This window comes from Barbus barbus (genome assembly GCF_936440315.1).
Source record: "Barbus barbus genome assembly, chromosome: 27".
Taxonomy (NCBI): Eukaryota; Metazoa; Chordata; class Actinopteri; order Cypriniformes; family Cyprinidae; genus Barbus; species Barbus barbus.
This window is the reverse complement of record NC_136755.1, coordinates 14124147-14145631: the sequence shown is the minus strand read 5'-3', so window position 1 is coordinate 14145631 and position 21485 is coordinate 14124147. Positions and strand designations below refer to the sequence as shown.

Below are 21485 nucleotides of genomic sequence, written 5' to 3'. Positions count from 1 at the left end.
AGTTCATCTTTCTTACTCTGGATTTCTTTCTTCAAAGCATCAGTCTCTTCTCTTTCCTGTCCAAGAGGTTCCTTTTCCCTCTTTGTATCTGCTGTGATTTTCTCAAGCTCATCGGTCTGTTGCTTTGCATCAACTTTGATTTGATCAAAAACATTCTTCTGATCTTCCAATGTTTTTATGTTTTCTTGTAGTTGTCGTCTCTCTTGTTCCAGATGAGTTTTCAAGCTCTCTAAATCATTTCTCATTTTTCTGTTTTCATTAATCAAGTCATCAACCTCCTGCTGCTGTTGATTCATAACATTTTGCCTCTTTTCCAGCTGCATCTTCTCAGCGATCACAATGTTTCTTAGGTTATCTACATCTTTTCTTTGCATGTCAATTTCTCTTTCTTTGTTTTCCAGATCCTGTTCTTTAAGTCGTATTTCATTCTGTGTGCTTTCCACTGTGTCTCTTAGCTGTGTTATATCAGTAATCTTCTGCTCCAAGGTCATCCTCTCTTTGTGCAGTTCTTGCATTGTCAAGTCATTCTTTTCTATTTGTTTTTCAAGATCTTCTCTTTGAGTCTCATTCTCTGCTTTGCTCTTTTCTAAATTCTCTTTTTGTGTCTGAAGTAGCAGTAAATCTGATTGCAGAAGCTTTGTCTGCCTTTCGATGTCAGCACGCATAGTACTGAGCTCTTCTTCTTTTCTTCTCATGTCATCCAGTCTCTTTGGAATGTCCTCTTGGTCTTTACTGATTTGAGAGGTGATTTGGTCTGTTTTCCTCATTTCCTCATTATGTTTTTCAGACTCTTTGTAAATCTGCCTTGATCTCCTCCAGCGAGTCTTTTTCTTTTTGAATATTTATTTTGTCCATGTTCATTTGCACAATGTTGCTGTCCAGGTGAGATCTTTTATTTTCAGTTTCATTTATCAACTGCTTCAGCATTTTCTTTTCCTCTTCAATGCTCTTCTTCTCCAACTGTAACTTGGTTTTTAATTGATTAATTTCATGTTTTTCTGTTAACAGTCTGTCCAGCATGTCTTTCTTCTCTTCCTCAGATTTATTTCTCAATTGCTCTGGATCTTCCAACTCACTCTTGATGTTTTTCAGACTGTTTTCCATCTCTTGTTTTTCTTGGTTTACTTCTGCTTTCTCTCTGTTAAGTTCACTCTTCTCTCTTTCTAAGATGTTCCTTAGCTCTTCTACTTTGGTTTTCTGTTTCTGTATATCTGCTTCCCAGAGAGTTATTTTCTCTCTCTTATTTTCCATTTCAGCGGTTTTCCTTTCTAGCTCAGCATTCATTTTCTCCAAAGCATTTCTTTCTCTTTGCATGTCATTCACTTTGATTTCAATCTCCTCTTGCTGTTGTCTGATTGTTTTCTCTAGTTCTTCATGTTTAGTCTGTATTTCTGCATTCATCTGTTCAATTTGATTCCTTTCTTTTGCCAACCTCACCTTGACATTTTCTATGTCCTCTAAATGTCTTTGTATCTCAACTTCAGCATGCTTCTCTTTTCTTTTGTTTTCTTCTGCTAGTTTATCCATATCCTCTCTTTCTTTTTGTTGTTGAATAACTAAAGCATTTAGCTTTCCACTCTCTTTTTGTAAGTCCTGCCTAGTTTTCTCTAGAGCATTTGTCTTGTCTTGAATCTCAGTCCTTATGTCTTCTAATTTTTGTTTTTCAAGCTTGATCTCTTCTTTTTGGTCATTTAATTGGGTTTGCATCTTTTCAATATGTTCCATCTCTCTATTAATTCTCTCTTTGGTTGTTTCAACATCCTCTTTCTCTTTCAGTAATTCATCTTTCAGATGTGCTATTCTTTTTCTCTCAGTTTTTAAGATTTGCATGTCCTCATCATCTTGTCTGGACCTGTCAGTGGCTACCTGTTTCTTTTCTATTTCTTCTTTCTCTTCTTTCAATGTGTGCATGACACTGTGTGTTTCATCATATCGCACCTCTGCATTGGCTTTCTGTGGTTCTTCTTTCTGCAAATCTGTTTTCATTTGCTCCAGTTCATGTTTTTCTCTCTCACATGCCTTTCGTATCTTCTGAATTTCTTCTCTTTCATTGTCAATTTCAGTCTTCATTTTTTCAAATTCTGCTCTCCTTAGATGAAGCTCTTTTTGTCTCAGTTCTTCAATGTGCTCCAATTCTTCTTGCTTTGTTTTAATTTCCTCCTCAATCTGTTTAATCTTGTTTATCCGTTTATTTGCCTCTGTCATAATAATTTCAAACTCTTCCTGTTCTTTGAAAAGTTGAACTGCCATTTCTTCTACCCTTCCCTTTTCTTTCAGTACATCATCCAAAAGTCTTTCTATGTCTTCTGCTCTCCTTAACCTTGATTCCAGCTTGTCTCTTTCAGTCGCTATGTATTGTTGCATAAGCCTAAACTCCTCTTTTTGTGTCTCCAGATCGACTCTCATTCTATTCAGTTCATTTCTTTCTGAGTTCAGCATTGCCTGACGCATCTCCATTTCCATTTGCTCCTTCTGCAGCCCAGTGAGTATTTTTTCAACTTCATCCCACTCCTTCCGTAATGCCTCCTTTTGGTTCTGTATTTCCTCCAGGTGTCTTTTTATAGACTCCTCTCGGTCTGGAAGTATGTTAGTTAACTCATGGTCCTCCATTTCTTTTGTGTCCACCAGCTCTTGTCTCTTCCTTTTAATCTCTGTATGTATGAAGTCCAACTCCTCTTGTCTCTGTTTCATCTCAACAGAAATGGTTTCCATTTCTCTCTTCTTTTCTTGAAGTTGAACTTCCATGTTTTCTATTTTCTCCTGTTTGCTCTTGATCTCCATTATATTTTTTTCCATGTCCATCTTAATTTTATCTTGAGTCATTTCTAACTCATATCTTTCATTTTCCATGTTCTGTCTGCAGATCTCAATCTCTTCAAATTGTTTTTCAAGAGCGGCTTTATATTTCTCCAGATTATTATTCTCTCTGTCAGTGTGTTGTCTCATTGCCTCAATCTCTTTCTGGTCTTTCTGTAAAACAAGTCTTGTCTTTTCTAGTTCCCTCTTCTCAATCATCAACATTTCTGTAAGGGCATCAGCTTCATCTTTATTGAACTCCAACTTTACTATCATGGATAGATCAGGTATATCTTTATATTCTGTTGTCAGTGCAGTGTCTTCTTGGCTTGAGTCCATTTCAGTTTCTTTACTTCTCATTTTGAGCTCTGTGTCCTCCTGATCTATCATTCTCTTTAATTCATCTTCTGTCCCTTTTGTTATGAAAGTTGTATATTTCTTATGAATGCCTGTGTGTTCCTCAACAATCTGTTCCTAAGGGGCTGAAATGTCACCTAGTATGTCATCTAGATCAGATGTTTGTGTAGCAGAACTAACCAAAATGACTTCCAGCCTCTGTATTGGTTGTTTACGCTTAATTTCATCGAGTGCCTCTCTCTGATGTTCAAGGATTTTTTTGTTTCTTTCAAGTTCTTCCCTTTCCCTTTGAATCTCAGACAAGAGTCTGTTGACTTCTTCTATCTGTATCTGTTTTCCTTGAGAGGCCATTTCTTCTCTCTTCTGTTGAAGAAGCTGTCCAGATAGATGTTCTTCTTTTAATGTTTCAGACACATCTTTCTCTTTTTCTAACTCATGTGTCTGCTCTTTCATGATCTTTATTTCATCAGTCTGTCTCTTGATTTCAGCTTTGGACTGTTCTAGATCTTGCCTCTCATCTTGCAATATTTGCAATTCCAGTTTGATTTTCTCCTCTTGAGCAATCAGTTTGGCTTTTGTTTGCTCCATTTCCTTCTTTAGATGGACTATCATATCCTTGCTCCTGTCAGTTTCTTTTTGTTCCATCAATACCTTGGCCATCATTTCATCAAGTTCCTCTCTCTCCTTTTTTGCTTCTACTCTTATCTCTTCTTCCATTTGTTGTCTGTATTTTTCAGATTCATTCCTCATGTTCTCCAGATCTCTTCTGTCCTCGTTCACAGCTCTTATACTCTCTTCCAGTCTTTGCTGCTGTTAATTAATTTCTGCCTTTTCAGTCTGTAACTCATATTTGATTTCTTCAATTTCGTCTCTTTGTTTTTGTAATTCCTTCTCGAGAACATCCAGCTCATTCCACTTCTTCATCATGATGTCTTTTTCTTTCTTTAATTCATCCCTCTGTCTCAGGATTTCACCAGCCTTCTGCTCAAGAAGCTTCTTCTCTCCACCCATTGATATTTTGCTAATCTCTTCTTTTTCTTTTTGTTCTGTCATGTGCATCTCCAGGTCATCAGCTTGTCTTTGCAATTCTCCTCTTTCCTTTTCAATGTTATTTCTATCTTTCTCCAGAAGGTTTTTCTCTGTCTCAAACTTTTGATTTTGTTGAGATATATCAAACATGATTTTCTCTAATTCACCCCTTCTCCTGTTTGTTTCTTCTATGACTCTTTCATATTCCTTGTTAGCATGTTTAATTTTTTCTTCCATTTCAGTTTTTTCGTCTTTCTTTCTGGTCTCCTCCCAAACATTCCTCATAGACTCGGTCTTTGACTGCTCATATTCATAAATTCTCTGTTGTAATTCTGTCCATTTATGATTTATTTCTTCTCTTTCTTTTTCTAGAAGGTCTCTGCAATTCTTCAACTCTTGTTTTTGTTTATTTATGTCTGTGTTCATCATTTCCAGATCTTCTTTTTGTCTGTTTGTTTCTTTAGTGACACTCTCAATTTCTTCCTTTTCCTTTTGTAGATGAGCTTCCTTTTCTTTCAGTGTTTCTCCCTCCTTATTAATTTCCTCTTCCATGTATCTTATTCGTTCACTTTCTTTTTGCTGTTTAGTCTTTATTTCAGCCAGAAAAAATCTTTTTCATCATTGATCTTTTGTCTCTCAAGTTCAAATTCTTCTTCATGAAGATTAATATAATTTCTCTTTTGTTCCACCTCATCCAATAATTTCTGTACAATTTCTTTGTTTTTCTCAATATTAGATTTTTCTAGATCAGTCTGTTTTATTTTGTTGTCAAGTTCTGATCTCTCTTCTTCTATTTGCTTTCTTTGTAACATTATTTCAGACCGCATCTTCTCCATGTCATTTCTTTCCTGTTCAATTATCTTTCTGGCATCATTCACTTTCTTCTGCTCATGATCTATTTTAGTTTTCTCTCTTTCCAATTCACTCTTTATCTGATTAAGTTCCTCTCTCTCCATCTTTGCTTTTACTCTCATTTTTTCTTCTTTCTCTTTTTCTTTCATATGTTCTTGCAGTGTGTTCAACTCTTGCATTTTTAGGCTTATGTCTTGATGTTCTTGCTCAGCTTTAGTTTTCAGCTCCAGAATCTTGACTTTGGTCTCTTCTAGACATTTTCTTTCTTCTTCTATTTCCCTTTGTTCTGTTAGATAGTCTTCCTTCTGTTTGTTGACTTGAGCATCAAATGCATTAATTCTCTGTTGTAATACTGCCCATTTATGGTTTATTTCTTCTCTTTCTTGTTCTAGAATGTCTCTGCGGTTCTTCAACTCTTGTTTTTGTTCAATTATGTCTGTATTAATTTTTTCCAGATCCTCTTTCTGTCTGTTTGTTTCTTCAGTGACACTCTCAATTTCTTCCTTTTCCTTTTGTAGATGAGCTTCAACTTGCTTCAATGTTTCTCTCTCCTTTATTTCCTCTGCCATGTATTTGATTTGTTCACTTTCTTTTTGCAGTTCTGTCTTACTTTGAGCTAGAAGATATTTTTCATCATTGATCTTTTGTCTTTCATGGTCAAGTTCTTCTTTCTGGAATTTAATATAATTTCTCTGCTCTTCTACTTCATCCATAAATTTCTGAACTATTTCTTTGTTCTTTTCAATTTCATCCTTTTCTTGATCAATCTCTTGTATTTTCTGGACAAGTACTGATCTTTCTAGTTTGATTGCTTCTCTCGTGTCTTCCATTTGGTTTCTTTCTGTCATTATGTCAGACCGCATTATTTGCAGGACTGTTCTGTCCTGTTCAATAATCTTCTTATCATCGTCCATTTCAGTCTTCTCTCCTTCCAATTCCCTTATTATCTGATCAAGTTCTTCTCTCTCCATTTTTGCTTTTACTCTCATTTCTTCTTCTTTCTCTTTTTCTTTCATAATATGTTCTTGCAGTGTGTTCAACTCTTGTATTTTTAGGCTTATTTCTTGATGCTCCTGCTCAGCTTTAGTCTTCAGCTCCTGGATCTTGACTTTGGTCTGTTCTAGACTTTTTCTTTCTTCTTCCATCTCATTCTGTTTCATGAAATCTTCTTCCTTCTGTTGCCTGACTTGAGCATCAAACTCATTAATTTTCTGCTGTAACTGCGTCCATTTATTGTTAATTTCTTCTCTCTCCTGCTCTAGAAGCTCTCTGTATTTACTCAACTCTTGTTTTTGTTCATTTATGTTTGTGCTCATCTTTTCCAGATCATCTTTCTGTCTCTTTGTTTCTTCAGTGACACTCTCAATTTCTTCCTTTTCCTTTTGTAGATGCGCTTCCATCTTGACTTTGGTCTCTTCTAGACATTTCCTTTCTTCTTCTATTTCCTTTTGTTCTGTTAGATATTCTTCCTTCTGTTTGTTGACTTGAGCATCAAATGCATTAATTCTCTGTTGTAATACTGCCCATTTATGGTTTATTTCTTCTCTTTCTCGTTCTAGAATGTCTCTGCGGTTCTTCAACTCTTGTTTTTGTTCAATTATGTCTGTATTAATTTTTTCCAGATCCTCTTTCTGTCTGTTTGTTTCTTCAGTGACACTCTCAATTTCTTCCTTTTCCTTTTGTATTTCAGCTTTAATTTCCATCAGTGTGTCTCTATCCTTCTTTATTTCCTCCTCCATATATATGATTTTTTCGCTTTCTTTTTGCAGCTCTGTCGTACTTTGAGCTAGAAGATATTGTGCATCATTGATCTTTTGTCTTTCAAGGCCAAGTTCTTTTTTCTGGAGTTTAATATAATTTCTCTGCTCTTCTACTTTATCCATTAATTTCTTAACTATTTCTTTGTTCTTTTCAATTTCATGCTTTTCTAAATTAATCTCTTGCATTTTCTGGACAAGTGCTGAACTCTCTAATTTGATTGCTTCTCTCGTGTCTTCCATTTGATTTCTTTCTGTCATTATGTCAGACCTCATTATTTGCAGGTCTTTTATTTCCTGTTCAATCATCTTCCTGTCATTGTCCATTTCAGTTTTCTCTCCTTCCAATTTCCTTTTTATTTGATCAAGTTCTTCTCTCTCCATTTTTGCTTTTACTCTCATTTCTTCTTCTTTCTCTTTTTCTTTCATATGTTTTTGCAGTGTGTTCAGCTCTTGCATTTTTAGACTTATGTCATGTTGTTCCTGCTCAGCTTTAGTCTTCAGCTCCTGGATCTTGACTTTGGTCTGTTCTAGACTTTTTCTTTCTTCTTCCATCTCATTCTGTTTCATGAAATCTTCTTCCTTCTGTTGCCTGACTTGAGCATCAAACTCATTAATTTTCTGCTGTAACTGCGTCCATTTATTGTTAATTTCTTCTCTCTCCTGCTCTAGAAGCTCTCTGTATTTACTCAACTCTTGTTTTTGTTCATTTATGTTTGTGCTCATCTTTTCCAGATCCTCTTTCTGTCTCTTTGTTTCTTCAGTGACACTCTCAATTTCTTCCTTTTCCTTTTGTAGATGCGCTTCCTTTTCTTTCAGTGTTTCTCGCTCCTTCTTTATTTCCTCTTCCATGCATCTGATTTGTTCACTCTCGTTTTGCTGTTTAGTCTTTATTTGAGCCTGAAATTTTTTTTCATCATTGATCTTTTGTCTCTCAAGTTCAAGTTTTTCTTCATGGAGTTTAATATAATTTCTCTGTTCTTCTACCTCATCCTATATCTTTTGTAAAATTGCTTTGCTCTTCTCAATGTCACATTTTTCTAGATCAGTCTGTTTTATTTTGTTGTCAAGTTCTGATCTCTCTTCTTCTATTTGCTTTCTTTGTAACATTATTTCAGAATTCATCTTCTCCAGGTCTTTTTTTCCCTGTTCAATCATATTTCTGTCATCATCCATTTTCTTCTGCTCGTGATCTATTTTAGTTTTCTGTCTTTCCATATCACTCTTCATCTGATCAAGTTCCTCTCTCTCCATCTTTAGTTTTACTCTTATATCTTCGTCCATTTGTTGTCTATATTTTTCGGATTCATTCCCCATGTTCTCCAGATCTCTCTTCTCCTCGTTCACAGCTCTTATACTTTCATCCAGTCTTTGATGCTGTTTATTAATTTCAGCCTTTTCAGTCTGTAACTCATATTTGATTTCTTCCATTTTGTCTCTTTGTTTTTGTAATTCCTTCTGGAGAACATCCAGCTCATTCCACTTCTTCTTCATGTCCTCTTTTTCTTTCTCTATTTCATCTCTCTGTCTCAGAATTTCGCTAGCCTTTTCCTCAAGAAGCTTTTTCTCATCATCCATTGATATTTTACTCATCTCTTCTTTTTCTTTTTGTTCTGTTATGTGCATCTCCAGGTTATCAGCTCGTCTTTGCAAATCTTCTTTTTCCTTTTCAATGTCATTTCTCTCTTTTTCCAGATGGTCTTTCTCAGTCTTAATCAATTGATTTTGCTCTTCTATGTCATCAATATTCTTTTCTAGTTCACTCCTCTTCCTCTTATTCTCTTCCATGATATTGGCACATTGCTCCATCGTTTGTTTAAGGCGGGACTCTCTTATCTCCATATTTCCTTTCTCCCTTTTGATCTCTTCTAAGGTGCTTTTCAGATTTTCAGCATCATTCTGCACCTCAGATTTTGTCTGGTCAACCAGTTTTCTTTCCTCTTGGAGTTTTTCTGCTTCAGTTTGGATCACGTCTTGTTGTTCCACCAGCTTGGCTTTCATGATCTCCAAATCTTCCATTAACTTGTCAGTCATGTTCCTGTTTCTACCAATGTCTTGTTTTTCTCTTTGTATTTCATCTCTCAGTTGTGCAAGCTCTTTTCCCTGCTTTGCAATAGTCTTCATGTCCTCTTGCATTCTTTGTCTCTGACCTTCTAGCTCAATCCTCAACTTATCCATTTCCCTTCTTTCTTCTCTTATCTCTTTTACACTTTGATCCAGTAGTTGCTGCTGCTCAGTAATATATTTCTCTCTCTGCTCCAGCTCAGTCTTCTGAATCATCACTCTTTGTCTCATTGATTCTATTTCATCATTTACCCTATTTATATCAGCTTTCTCTTTTTCAGTTTGTTCTCTCTCAGAAATAAAATCTATCTTAATTTTTTCCAGTTTTTCTCTTTCTTTCTTTAGCTCTTCTAACTGGACTTGAACCTTATCTTTCTGTTGTTTAGTCCAGATCTGCAGATCATCTTTTTTCTGCTTCATTTCTATATGTTCATTGTCTATTTCATGCCGTATCTTCTTAAGCAACTCAAAGTCCTTATTATTTTCTTGTTTTTGCTGTTTTATATCAACCTGCATCTCTTCAAGGGCATGTTGTCTCTTATTGGTTTCCTCAAGAACATTATCTAAATGTTCCTGTTCAATGTGAAGCTGAGCAGCAATTCCATCTAATTCTATGTTTCTCTTCTCTGCTTCCTTTTCCTTCCTCTGTATGTTTATCTCTTTTTCATCAAGAGCATTCTGCTTGTCTTGAATGAGTTGCGTTTGTAGTTCAATTGACTGAATCTGATGGTGTATTTCACCTTGCATTTGTTGGTCATGTATTTTATGGTTTCCATTTCTTCTTTGGCCTTCTGAAGTATTTGCTTCTCTTCATTCATTTTTATGATGTTAAGATCCAGTTTCTTTTTCTGCTGATCAGTTTCAAATCTCTGTTTTTCCAGATCTTCTCTCTCTTTTTTGTTTTCCTCCCTGGTTTGATCATTCTGTCGCTGCTGGTTGAGTACCTCCATCTGCCGTTCCTCAATGTTTGATTTTTCCAAAATAAGTTTCTTCAAAATGTCAATTTCATTTTGCTTGTTCTGTATCTCTGCTCTTAAAACTTCTAGTTTATTTCTTAAAGTCATCAAGTTATTCCTCCCTTCCTCTGTTTCTTGTTTTTCACAAATAAGTTCTTCCTTCAGCTGCTCAAGGGCCAGTCTGTCCTTTTGCATCTGCTCAGTCTGGTCCATTATTTGTTTTTCCAAGTCTTTCTTTTCTTTATCAATTTCTGTCTTTTCCTTTTCAAGCATCACTTTTGTTTTTTCAATTTCTTTTGTCTGCTTTTGTCTCTCCATCTCCTTTATCGTCTTATCAAGGTCCCTCATTTTTATTTCAGTCTCTTCAGACAAACATTTAATTTCTTCTCTGTCTTTATCTAGTTGGATTTTAATTTCAACCCTCATTTGCAATAATTCTTCCATTTCTTTATCAATCTTTTCTTTATTTATTTTAATGTCATCTCTAATTATTTGCAACTCACTGTGAAGTTTGTTAGTTTCTTCCCTTTGTCTCTCTAATTGTCTGATTTCTTCCTCCACTCTTTGCTTTTCACCCTCAATTTCCAGCCAGCATTTCTCTTGATCCTTTCTTTCCTTCTTGATAACATTTTGGATCTCTTTGGAGTCTGCTCTTATCTGTTCTAGTGCATTCTTCTCATCTTGTACATTCAGTTTCTCATGTCTTAGATTTTGTAATTGCTTCTCCAGATCATTTTTCATGCTTTCAAGTTCGACCTTCTCTTTATCCATCAACTTTTTGCTGATTTCAAGCTGCTCTTTTTCTTTTTGTACTTCTTCAGTCAGCTTTCTGTATTCATTGCGTTCTCTTGTAATTGTTTCACCCATTTCCATTAATTGCTGTCTCTCCTCTTGATTTTCGGCCTCCTTTCTTTCCAGATTACTTTGAATCTCCTTCTTGATTTTATACATTTCATCTTGAGTCATGAAAGTCTTTACTCTGTTTTTAAGCTCACTTTCCTTTCTTTGCAGTTCTTCTCTAAGTGTATCCAGTGTCTGTTTTTCTGAATGTACATTTTTCTTCTCTTTGTCAACATCATCTCTTTCCTTCAGAATGTCCAACTTCATTTGCTTCTAGCTCTTTGTGATTTTGAATCTCTTGTTTCACCATCTCATCTTGTTCTTTCTGCTGTAAGGCTTTTCTTTCCAGGTCCTCTGTTTCTCTCACTAACTCTTCCCTCTTAAGCTGCAGATGTGTCATTTCCCTTTCATAAACATCCCTGTAATTTTTCAGTCGTATCTTATCATCTTTAATATCTCTGTTGAGCTGTTCCAGATCACTCTTGTTTCTCAAGAGTTCCTCAGTGACCATTTGCAGTTCTTCCTTGTTCTTTCTTGCGTCCTTAAACTCTTCCATTATTTCTTTAGCTATTTCTACCTTAACCAGCTCTCTTTTGGTCTCCACATCCTCCTTTTCTCTGTTTATATTATCCTTCAGCTGCTCCAGTTCTTTTCTTTCTTTCTGCAGCATTTCTCTCATGCTTTCTTCCTCCTGTTGCTTTTCTGCAAGTTCTGCTCTCATCTTCTCCAATTCATTCTTGTCTCTTCTGGTGGTTCCTATCTCTTTTCTAAGGCTTCCAAGATTTTCCCTTATCTGTCCAATATCTTGAATGAGCCTCTGGATCTCAGACTTGAAGTTTTCCTTTTCATCTCTCACCACCTTACCTTCCTTCATTCTGCTCTCCATGTCAACTTTTAGATTTCTCACCATTTCCCTGATTTTCACAACCTCTAAAATTAGTCTTTGGATGTCAGCATTGGTACTTTCCTCATCTTCTAGATTCAGTTTTCTCCACTAATAGCTCAAAATCCTCTCTTGCACTTTGAACATCATTCCTGAGTATTTCCAGCTCCTGCCGATCTCTGTTGATCTCCTCTCTTGCCTTTGCTATCTCAGTCTTCATTTTCTCCACCTCATCCCTCTTTCTTATCACTTGCTTCATCTTCTGGTCCAGATCTTTCTTTTCTAGGACTATTTCGGACCTTAAGACTTCCAGTTCTCCCTTCTCATGCTTCATTTTCTGAATCCTTGTTTCTAGGACTTCTCTCTGGCTCTCAGCTCCACTTCTCTTGTGTCCTTTTCATGTTGTAATATCTCAGACCTCATGTTTTCTAGCTCATCCATCTGATGTTTTAAGTCTGCTTTAGTTTTCTGAAGTTCTATCTGCTGTTGATCCAGCTCAGCCTTCAACTCTGTCAGTTTGTCTATTTGTCTGTTAATTTCATCTGTCTGACTCTTACTCTCTTCTTGGTGGTCGTCCATGCTTAATGAATCCATTTTCTCCCTTAATTCCTCTGAATCTCTCCTCATTACTTTCTTTTTTCTGGAAGGTTTAAGTGTTTGTACTGTACTAGTTGTTTCTTCTAGAAGGTTTTTGAGAATTTCGTATTGTTTCTTCATGTCAACATTTTCTGTCTTCAGCAGTTCATTTTCCTCATGGAATTTTTTTTTGTCCAATGCCATTTCTTGTTTTTGTCTCTCCAAATCAGCTCTATTATGCTCAAGATCACTTCGCTCTCTGCACAACAAGTCTTTGATACTCTCAATTTGCTGCTTCTCTTTTTGTATCTCCTTGTTCTGTTGCTCATAGGTTTCCTTCATGCTCTGTTTCATGGCTTCGACTTCCAGTCTCATGTTCTCCAGTTCAAATCTTTCTTTTCTAGCAGCCTTGACTTCATCTTTCATTCTTCTGAGAACCTCTCTGACATGCTCAATTTCCTGAATCAGCCTCTGCATGTAAGCACTCATTTCTTGCCTTTCCTCTGAATCCGCTTGAACAGTAACATCTCTCTGCATGCTTCTTTCCAGGTCATGTTTTGCTCTCCAGGCCATTTCCCTAGTCTTTTCAGTCTCTTGAATAAGCCTCTGTATCTTGATGTTTATTTGTTCTTTCTCTTCCAGATCTCCACCTCTTTCTTCCGTATGAGATTGTAGTTCCTCTCCTGCTCGTTGTTTCTCAGCTTTCATTCGCTTCATGTCATCACGCTCTATACTTAACATGACCCTGTCCATTTCAAGTTTCTCATTTGCACTTTCAATATCAGCTTTCATTTTCTCCAGTTCATCTCTCTTTCTCGCTGCTTGTCTCATCTTGTGATCAAGATCTTTCTTCTTGCTATCAGTTTCATCCTGAAGAAGCTTCAATTCTTTCATCTCACGTTTAGTCTTTTGCATCTTGTCTTCTAATTCCTCTTTCTGATTGAGTATTTCAGCTCTCATACCAATGAGTTCCTCTACTTCTGATTGTCTTTTAGTCTCAAACTCTTCTTTTTGGATTAAAATATTTGATTTGATCTCCTCATATTTCTCCATTTCTTTTTTAGCCTCTGTCAACATTTCATAATTTGCTTTTCTTTCTTTTGCTAACTCAACTTTCATTCGCTCTAGCTGAACTCTTTCATCTTGAATATCCTGTTTTTGAACTTTTATCTCCTCTAATTCTTTATGCAGATTTGATTTATTTTGTTTCATATCATCTATGTCTCGTTTCAGTTGTGTTCTGCTTTTCTCAGTCAATTCCTTTTCATTTAAAAGTTCACCTCTTTCTCTCTCTATGTCATGTTTTTGCTTTAATATCTCCACACTCATCTGATCAAGACTTTCTCTCTCTTTCTGCAGGTTTGCACGAGTGATGTCAATCTCTTCCGAATGCCTGTTGAAATGTTCCTTCTCAAGCAGACTCTCTTCTCTTATGCCAAACCTCAGGTTATCAATATCTTCTTGTTTTCTTTCAATGTCTGCTCGCATTCTTTCAAGTTCTCCCTTTTCTATTCGTAACTCTTGCTTTTCGTCTTCAAGTGCCATTTTTTCTCTTGTTATTTTCTCACTCATCTGTTCAAGCATGTTTCTCTCTAGTTGTATCTCTGCCAGTGTGATCTCAATGTTTGTTTTTTGCTCTGAAAGCTGTTTTTCATGCTCTTCCTTGATTTGAGACATCTCCGCTTTGGTTTTCTCTAGGTCAGACCGTTCCCTTTTAATCAAGTCTTTGCCTCTCTCAATTGTTTTTTGTTCCCTTTGTATTTCAGTATAAGTTTCATCCAGAATATCTCCCTTCTTTTTAATTTCCTCAATGAGATCACTGATTTCTTTCCTCTCTTTCTGGAGTTGAGCTGTCATTTCCTCCAGTTTTTGTCTTTCATGTTGTGTTTGTAGTTTGATCTTCTCAATCTCATGTGTTTCTCTTTGCAGGTCAGTTTTGATCTGTTTAATTACTTCCGTCTCGTTCTCCAAAGCTTCTCTTTCAAGTTTCAGACTCTCTGAGTCTCTGTCTACATTAACTATTTTTTGTTGCAGATTTTCCATGTCTCTCTTCAGCAGTTGTCTATCATTTTCCAACATTTCCCTTTCATTTCTTTCAAATTTCAATTTTTGCTGTGCAAATTGATCTTTGAGATCTCTGAGATTAGACTTTTCCTGTTCTAGCCCTTCTCTCTCAGACTCAATACATCGCTTTTCTTTTTCAACCTCCATGTGCATCTCATCCAGAGCTTTTGACCTCTTTTCAGTCTCCTCAACTAGATTATCAGTGTATTGTCTTTCTTTTTGAATTTTGGCTTCCATGTCTTTTACATTTTGTATGTCATTTTGAACAGCTTGTCTTAAATTTTCAATGGCACTGCCTTCTTTTTGCAGATCAGCCTTCAGTATCTCAAATGCTTTTTCCTGCTTTTCTACATGAGCTTGCATTTTATCCAGGTCCTCTCTCTTTCTTTTTGTCTCCTCTGCAAGGCTCACAATGGCATCTCTCTCTTTCTGAAGTTGCACAGCAGTGTTTTTAAGTTTCTGTCTTTCAGCTAGTGTATCTTGTCTTAGCTTCTCAGTATCTTCAGCTACTCTTTGCAGCACAGATTCAGTCTGTTCCAACTTGCTTTTCTCTTCTGCAATACTTTGTCTTTGTAATTTTATCTCCTCTGCCTGACTACCCAAATTGATTTTCTTCTGCTCCATATCTTCTATATCTCTCATTAAAGCTATTCTGCAGTCCTCAATAAGTCGCTTCTCATTTAGTACCTCTTTTTTCACACGCTCCACAGTTTCTAGTTCTTTGTTTAATGCATCTGTCACGTTGCTCTCCATCTGCTGCTTCTGTTCCATTATAGCCGCCCTTTCTCTGTCAAGATTGTCTTTTTCATTTTGTATCAACTGCCTGATGTCTTCCACCTGTTTTAGCTTGTCGTCTATTTCATCTTGGTTTTTCTGAAGTTTACTTTTTTGCATTAAAACTATATTCTGAGTATCCTGCATGTCTTTTTGTTGTCTGTTAAGATCAGCCTGCATTTGCTGCAGTTCATTTTCTCTTTTCTTTATTTCCTCCTTCTCATTCTCAAAATCATCTTTTATTTTCTCAAGATAGTCTCTCTCCATTTTGATCTCCTTTAATGTCAGCTCATTCTCCTCTCTTAGGTTATCTAGATCTTTCTTTTCTCTCTCTATTTCTGCTTGTATTTGTTGCATATCACACATTTTCTTTTCTAGTTCCTCCCTCTCTTGTTTAAGCTGCTCTGCCCATTTCTCCATGTTCTGTCTTTCTTTCTGCACATCCTGTTTTAACCTTTCGATATCACTAGACTCTTTTTGCAGCTCATATTTCATGTTCTGTAACATTCTCTTTTCATCCTCTTTTTTTTGTCTCTGCACTTGAGCACTCTGTTCTACATCATATCTCATCATTTCATACCTTAGTTTTTCTAGATCTTTCTTCTCGTTCAGGACCTGAACTCTAATCTGTTTCAGCTCCTCTCTCTCCTTGTCCATCTCAACTAAATGCTTTTCCTGATCCTCCTTGTCCTTCAGCACAGCTATTTTCATTTGCTCAACAAACTCTTTCTCTAGCTGTGTATCCTCCAGCATTTTCTGCAGGTTTTCTTTTTCAGAATGCCTCAACTTTTCTAGCTCATGACTGGCTCTTTGTATCTCTTCATTTATTTGTTCTAACTCAAGCACCTCTGTTATGGTTTCATACCGTCTCTTTTCTGACTCTTCTATTTGCTTTTTTAAAAGCATCTCAGCCTCTTGGACTGCAAGTTTGGCATGGTTTGCCTCCTCTTTTTCTTGTTTTGCAACTCTAATCCTGTTCTCTATTTCTGCCTGTTGTCTTTGTAGCTCATTTCTCATGCTTTTGATTACATCTGCTTCTTCTTTAGCCTTTTCTCTGCTGTTATTAATCTCTCCTTGCTCTTTCTCCATCTGTTCTATCATTTTTGTCAACTCGTCTCTCTTTGCTTTAGCCTCATCCATCTGTTTGATGGCAGCAAGTTTGTCTTCTTCTGCATGAACCTTCATTTTTTCAAGACTATCCTTCCACTGCAAGAGCTCTGTCCTGCTCTCCTCAATATTTTTCTGAGATCTTTGGACCTCGTCCCTTAATTTTTCCAGTCTTTCCAGCTCATGCTGAGTTTTCGCTCTGAGTTCGACTTCCTCTTTCTCTGTTTCATGCCACCTGCTCTCCATTTCCTCCTTCACCCTGAGGATTTCACTTCTGAGGAACTCACACTGTTCGGTCTGTCTGCTCACCGATTCACTCTTTCTTTCCAGCTCCTCCCGCTCTTCCTCTAACTCAGCCTTTGTCTCCTCCATTTGTTCCAACTGTTGGGAAGGAGAATATTTGCACTGCATTAATAAACAATGCATGACACAATCACAATTAAATTTTGATTAAGTAGTGCAGTGAACTTTACCGTAATCTCTGAATTCTGCCATAACTGCTTGCTACATGATTTTAAAAAGGCTGAATTGTGATCTGAAAATTAATATAAAATAATTCAATTGTGTACTACAGAATTAAAAATAATAAAATATAATTAAAAATAAAGGATAAAATAAGTGGACAGAAATGTAAAGGTGAAGTTATTTGAGTGTTAAAAGTTTTCAAAAGATTTTAACTGTGAAATATATTGTGAAATACAGAGAAAAACAATAAAGCAAGATATACATTTAATCCAGGTCATTTTAAAACATGAGGCAGAAATGGGATTGCTGCCATTTTAATAGACTTGCATTGTTTTATTTACAAATGTTTTTTTTTCCCCTTAAACTTAATTATAAGTAAAACACATTATGAAGTTATAAATAAAATGATTATTAATATGTTTTACAAGAAAATACTATTTCAGTTTTTTTTTCTTCAAAATTTTGTTTAATTTGTTACAATTTACTTATTGTTTGTGAAATTTACTAGAGTGAAAATTGTTTCTATATTTATTTATTTTTTTCCCCTAGTGTAGCTAAGATGTGACTTAAGAAACTGATATTATATTATAAAACTGTTTAAAATATTCTTACCTTTTGTGTTATTACAGGAAGGAATTCGTTCTGTAAACAGTTGTGGTCTGATGATGGAGGCATATTGCTCTAGTAATGGTGAAGGTGACTTTAAACATTTAAAAACAAATCTTATCTTACTTTAGCACATGCTTGATGTCTACGTAATTTACGTAAAATGGCACGGCTTTAGGTTATCAAGCATTTGATTGGCTGTGGGTGGTAAATTTCTTCTGTCTGGTCTCTGATAAACTCAGTGTATGACAGTACAGGTCCACCCTAACATGGCTATGTGAAGTACTGCAACACCCACTTGTACTAACTGTTTTGAGAATAAATGCATACTAAATGAGAGCCAAAATTATGGCACATCGAGTAAATGTTTATGTATTTTTATATATATTTGTGTATTTATTTATTTATACAAAGCCTATTTCTCCATTACAAATTATATTATTAGCAAAGATATTTGAGTGAACGGTATCAAAATTAAATAAAATAAAAATCCCCTTTTGCTTTAATGACAGTTGCACTCCAACATAAACGCCGTAATTGTAGAACTATCTCACCGTCTTAACAAAAGAGTTAATGTGATCAAAGTCAACGTTTAACTAGTTATCTCTTAATTTATATATATATATAACAAAACATCATTAAAAAAAAATATATTTTGTTATCAACGACTCATCCGAATTGGACTTTTATTATAACTTCTCGGACTTTTATCATTGACGGTTTTCCCGGGCTTTTATTATGAAAAGCAACATCCGTCGAAGCGCAGACTAACGGCGAGCTGCAGACGGAGGCAGTGTGTTTCTCACCAGCGTGTGTCCTTGTTAAACTGACAAAACGTCTTACGCAATGAGGTACCAATTGTTTTATTCTTCTTTAAATAAAATAGCGCGTGTTTAAGTAAGATACAAACCGAGGTTCATCAAACCGTAGCTTTTTATTATTAGCTGTTGTATTGGTGGTAAGCTAGCTCGGTGCCTGTTAGCATGTTGTTCTGCTAGCCGCCGTGCTTTTGATGAATAAAAGAAAGAAAATGTATTTATTATTAAAGCATATGCTTTAAAACTGATTAAACGATGCGTTTGGATTTAATCTTCATTTATTTTTATTTTTTTTAACGCTATGTATCCGAATAATGAGACCGTTAACATTACATTCATTAATGAATGAGCGAAGAACCTAGCATTGACATGAACTGATGCTCGATTCACCGTGTTTTCTCAAGTTGTTATTTTTTTTGTTAGTCTCGTAAATTAATCTTTCACACACATTTGAGTTTTTTTTCTTGATTATTTTAAACTCTTTTTTTTTTTCCCCGCATATTGTATTTCCCACCCGTTAATTTACTGAAATGGTTTTGTTTTTCTCAGAGGAGATCGTGGCAGGGGCCGAGGTGGCCGGTTCGGCTCCCGCGGAGGTTTGGTCCAGGGGTGCGTTGTTTATTATGCATATGCTTGTTTTTTTATTGTTTAATTAGCTTGCTTTAATTTCTTTGTGTTGACCTGACATTGTCTATGCCTTCTGTTTTCTCAGGTATCGGCCCTTTGTTCCTCACATACCATTTGACTTCTATGTTGTAAGTACAGATCCACACTGATTCTTTGCTTTGTGAAACAATAAGCCTCCAGCTCATAAATCTCTTCTTGCAGTGTGAGATGGCCTTTCCTCGAGTGAAGCCAGCACCTGATGAGTCCGCTTTCAGTGAATGCCTGCTGAAGAGAAACCAAGACCTCAGTCCTATCCCTTCTGAACAGGTACATTGGTTGTTCATTAAGAAGATAAATGCTGCCAACACACTCAAAAGAGTCCTGTCCATTTCGGTTGCATAAGCAGATGATAGCACCTCATCACCCTCCATATTAACACTAAAGTCTTAAATTATGTGTTAGAGGTGTCTCAGTTATTAGTTTAATATTTCTTGCTCTTGTTTATTTCTGTCAGGCTTCCATTTTGTCATTGGTCACTAAGATTAACAACGTCATTGACAACCTAATCGTGGCACCTGGAAGCTTTGAAGTGGTGAGAAGATATTTTAATAAGTCCTTTTTTTTTTCTTTTTTTTTTCAGTATTTTTGTGATCCTAATCAATGTCTAACAATTCCCAGCAAATAGAGGAAGTAAGGCAAGTGGGCTCATATAAAAAGGGCACCATGACAACCGGACACAATGTAGCCGACCTTGTGGTTATCCTGAAGATCTTACCTACCCGTGAGTCTCAGTATTTCATGAATTGTGATGTTCTGTTTTGTCACTAGCCCAAGTATGCTTCGTTTATTGATGATCCTTTTTTCTTTTTTTTTCAGTGGAAGCTGTTGCTGCCTTGGGAAACAAAGTAGTTGAGACCCTGCGTACACAGGACCCTTCTGAGGGTGAGTATGAGTTTTAATCTGGCAAGACGATCAAGAGCATAGAAGGAAACATAATTTGCAATCAAAATAATGAAGGAAAATATCAATAAAAATCTCAACAATAATTTTCCCCTGTTTTCTTCAGTGCTGTCCATGCTGACCAACGAGACAGGATTTGAGATAAGCTCTGCCGATGCCACTGTGAAAATCCTCATCACTACGGTTCCACCCAACCTGCGCAAACTGGACCCAGAGCTCCACCGTATGTTGCACTCAAACACTTCACATGTATTCTTACCAATTAGCTTTTCTTACTAGGGATGTACCAGGTATCTGTACAATGCTGCTCTTTTCTTTTTCATTCTTGTCAATATTGGATATTTAATTGTTCACACTGATTTAGCCTATTTTGACATTTGCTATAGTCTAATGCTCATTAAAGAACACTAATAACACAAATATAATGTTCAGTAAATCTTAAAATAATTTTTTTTTTTTCATACTGTACACACATTTTGTGATGCTTGAATTCACATGTCAATTAAAATGGTTGTTTTTAGCAATTTAATTTAGTCTACATTTGTGCAGAGCTTTAATATCTGGCATTTATAGATTATCTGTAATCTTGGTTGACCAGAATTAAAGTTACTTTTTTTTTTTTTTTTTGCAGTGGACATCAAGGTTCTGCAAAGTGCTCTGGCAGCCATTCGTCATGCTCGCTGGTTTGAGGAGAACGCTTCTCAGTCAACGCAAGTTCACTTTCTCTTAATGGCGTTAATGGATCAAATGTGTTTTGTGGCTTACTTTGGTTTCTATCTTGATTCAGTGTGAAAGTTTTGATCCGCTTGCTGAAAGACATGCGAGCCCGATTCCCCGGATTTGAGCCACTCACACCCTGGATTCTAGATCTGCTGGTGAGCACTGTTGTCAGTTTTTTTTCTAGTCTTTTCTGCACTACACCAGCTGACTTGCCTGTAATGTTGCTCTCTTCATAGGGGCACTCTGCTGTGATGAACAACCCATCTAGGCAGCCGTTGCCACTCAATGTTGCTTACAGGTAAGGTGTACTGCCTGTTTGTTTTGCTTGTGTTAACGGGCATCAAACTCTGGATTTTGAGGTATAATGACCATGTTTTGCAGGCGCTGTCTTCAGATGCTCGCCGCAGGTCTTTTCCTGCCAGGCTCTGTAGGAATCACTGATCCGTGTGAAAGCGGAAACTTCCGTGTGCACACTGTCATGACCCTGGAGCAGCAGGTAATGCAAACTTCAGTCAGCAGGTAATTTAGTGTTAAAAATACAGCTAATCTAATTGATTTGTTTCTGCAGGACATGGTGTGTTTCACAGCCCAAACACTGGTGAGGGTTCTCTCTCATGGAGGATACAGAAAAATCTTGGGCCTTGAAGGAGATGCTAGTTGTAAGTGTTTGAGGTTTATTCCAGATTAAATTGATCTATGTAGTTGTATTTGTGTGTCAGTGTCGCTGAGGCTGATGTTTGTGATGCTTATCTGTAGATCTCACCACTGAGATGTCTACATGGGATGGAGTGATTGTCACCCCATCTGAAAAAGCTTATGAGAAACCCCCAGAGCGCAAGGAAGAGGAGGATGAAGCATTGGAGGAAGGTGGAGAGGGAGAAGATGAAAGCATGGAGACCCAGGAGTAATGCAATGGTCTCTGACAAAGTTTTGGCCTGGTCATTTGTATTTATGTTGGTTTTTAATAGAGATCTGTGTCTCATAAGTTTTACCCAGAAGTCCCCTGCATATCTACATTTGGTTTCTGTACATCAGTCTGCACCTCCTAGAGTTAAAGCCATGGTAGTAAACAGCAGAGAGCTCTAACAAGGACCAAATGGCAATGGCTCATTGTCTTCTCGCCTCAGCTCATTCTTGATACGGTTACGTCTAGGAAAAGGACTGAAAATCACTTAATTTGGTTTTATGTGGTGTTTTTGTTTGGTTTGTAATTTTATCACTGATGGATCAAGTAAAGTTTGTATTTCCTACTTTG

General features: G+C 36.5%; 3 protein-coding genes across 3 annotated transcripts; 1 reads left to right on the top strand and 2 right to left on the bottom strand.

Annotated features, from left to right (window-relative positions):
• Positions 1–4772: 4772 nt before the first annotated feature.
• LOC306847272 (uncharacterized protein) lies at positions 4773–7643 on the bottom strand (the record flags this gene model as incomplete). Its single annotated transcript, XM_079381121.1, has 2 exons — positions 4773–6131; positions 6441–7643. 2 exons carry the CDS (start codon positions 7641–7643, stop codon positions 4773–4775), a joined length of 2562 nt encoding a protein of 853 aa, XP_079237247.1.
• A 1706-nt stretch (positions 7644–9349) lies between these two features.
• Positions 9350–17260, bottom strand: LOC306847271 (uncharacterized protein). Its single transcript, XM_079381120.1, has 4 exons — positions 17133–17260; positions 16529–16590; positions 11821–16436; positions 9350–11423 (listed from the first exon to the last, which is right to left on the bottom strand). The coding sequence occupies exon 3, from the start codon at positions 16425–16427 to the stop codon at positions 11886–11888; it is 4542 nt and encodes a 1513-aa protein (XP_079237246.1). The 5' UTR covers positions 16428–16436; positions 16529–16590; positions 17133–17260; the 3' UTR covers positions 9350–11423; positions 11821–11885.
• A 581-nt stretch (positions 17261–17841) lies between these two features.
• ilf2 (interleukin enhancer binding factor 2) lies at positions 17842–21485 on the top strand. The gene is made up of 14 exons (XM_079380443.1): positions 17842–17977; positions 18494–18553; positions 18657–18699; positions 18773–18877; positions 19065–19142; positions 19229–19331; positions 19427–19492; positions 19617–19733; positions 20142–20220; positions 20298–20385; positions 20467–20528; positions 20612–20726; positions 20799–20889; positions 20987–21485. Exons 1-14 carry the CDS (start codon positions 17973–17975, stop codon positions 21136–21138), a joined length of 1164 nt encoding a protein of 387 aa, XP_079236569.1. The 5' UTR covers positions 17842–17972; the 3' UTR covers positions 21139–21485.

Bases quoted from the DNA above. Each gene is read 5' to 3' on its own strand.
- LOC306847271 (XM_079381120.1), bottom strand. From the start codon at position 16,427: ATGGAGGAGACAAAGGCTGAGTTAGAGGAAGAGCGGGAGGAGCTGGAA.
- ilf2 (XM_079380443.1), top strand. The intron at 19,143-19,228 runs GTGAGAAGATAT...AACAATTCCCAG, and splicing joins CACCTGGAAGCTTTGAAGTG to CAAATAGAGGAAGTAAGGCA. The intron at 20,221-20,297 runs GCAAGTTCACTT...ATCTTGATTCAG, and splicing joins GAGAACGCTTCTCAGTCAAC to TGTGAAAGTTTTGATCCGCT.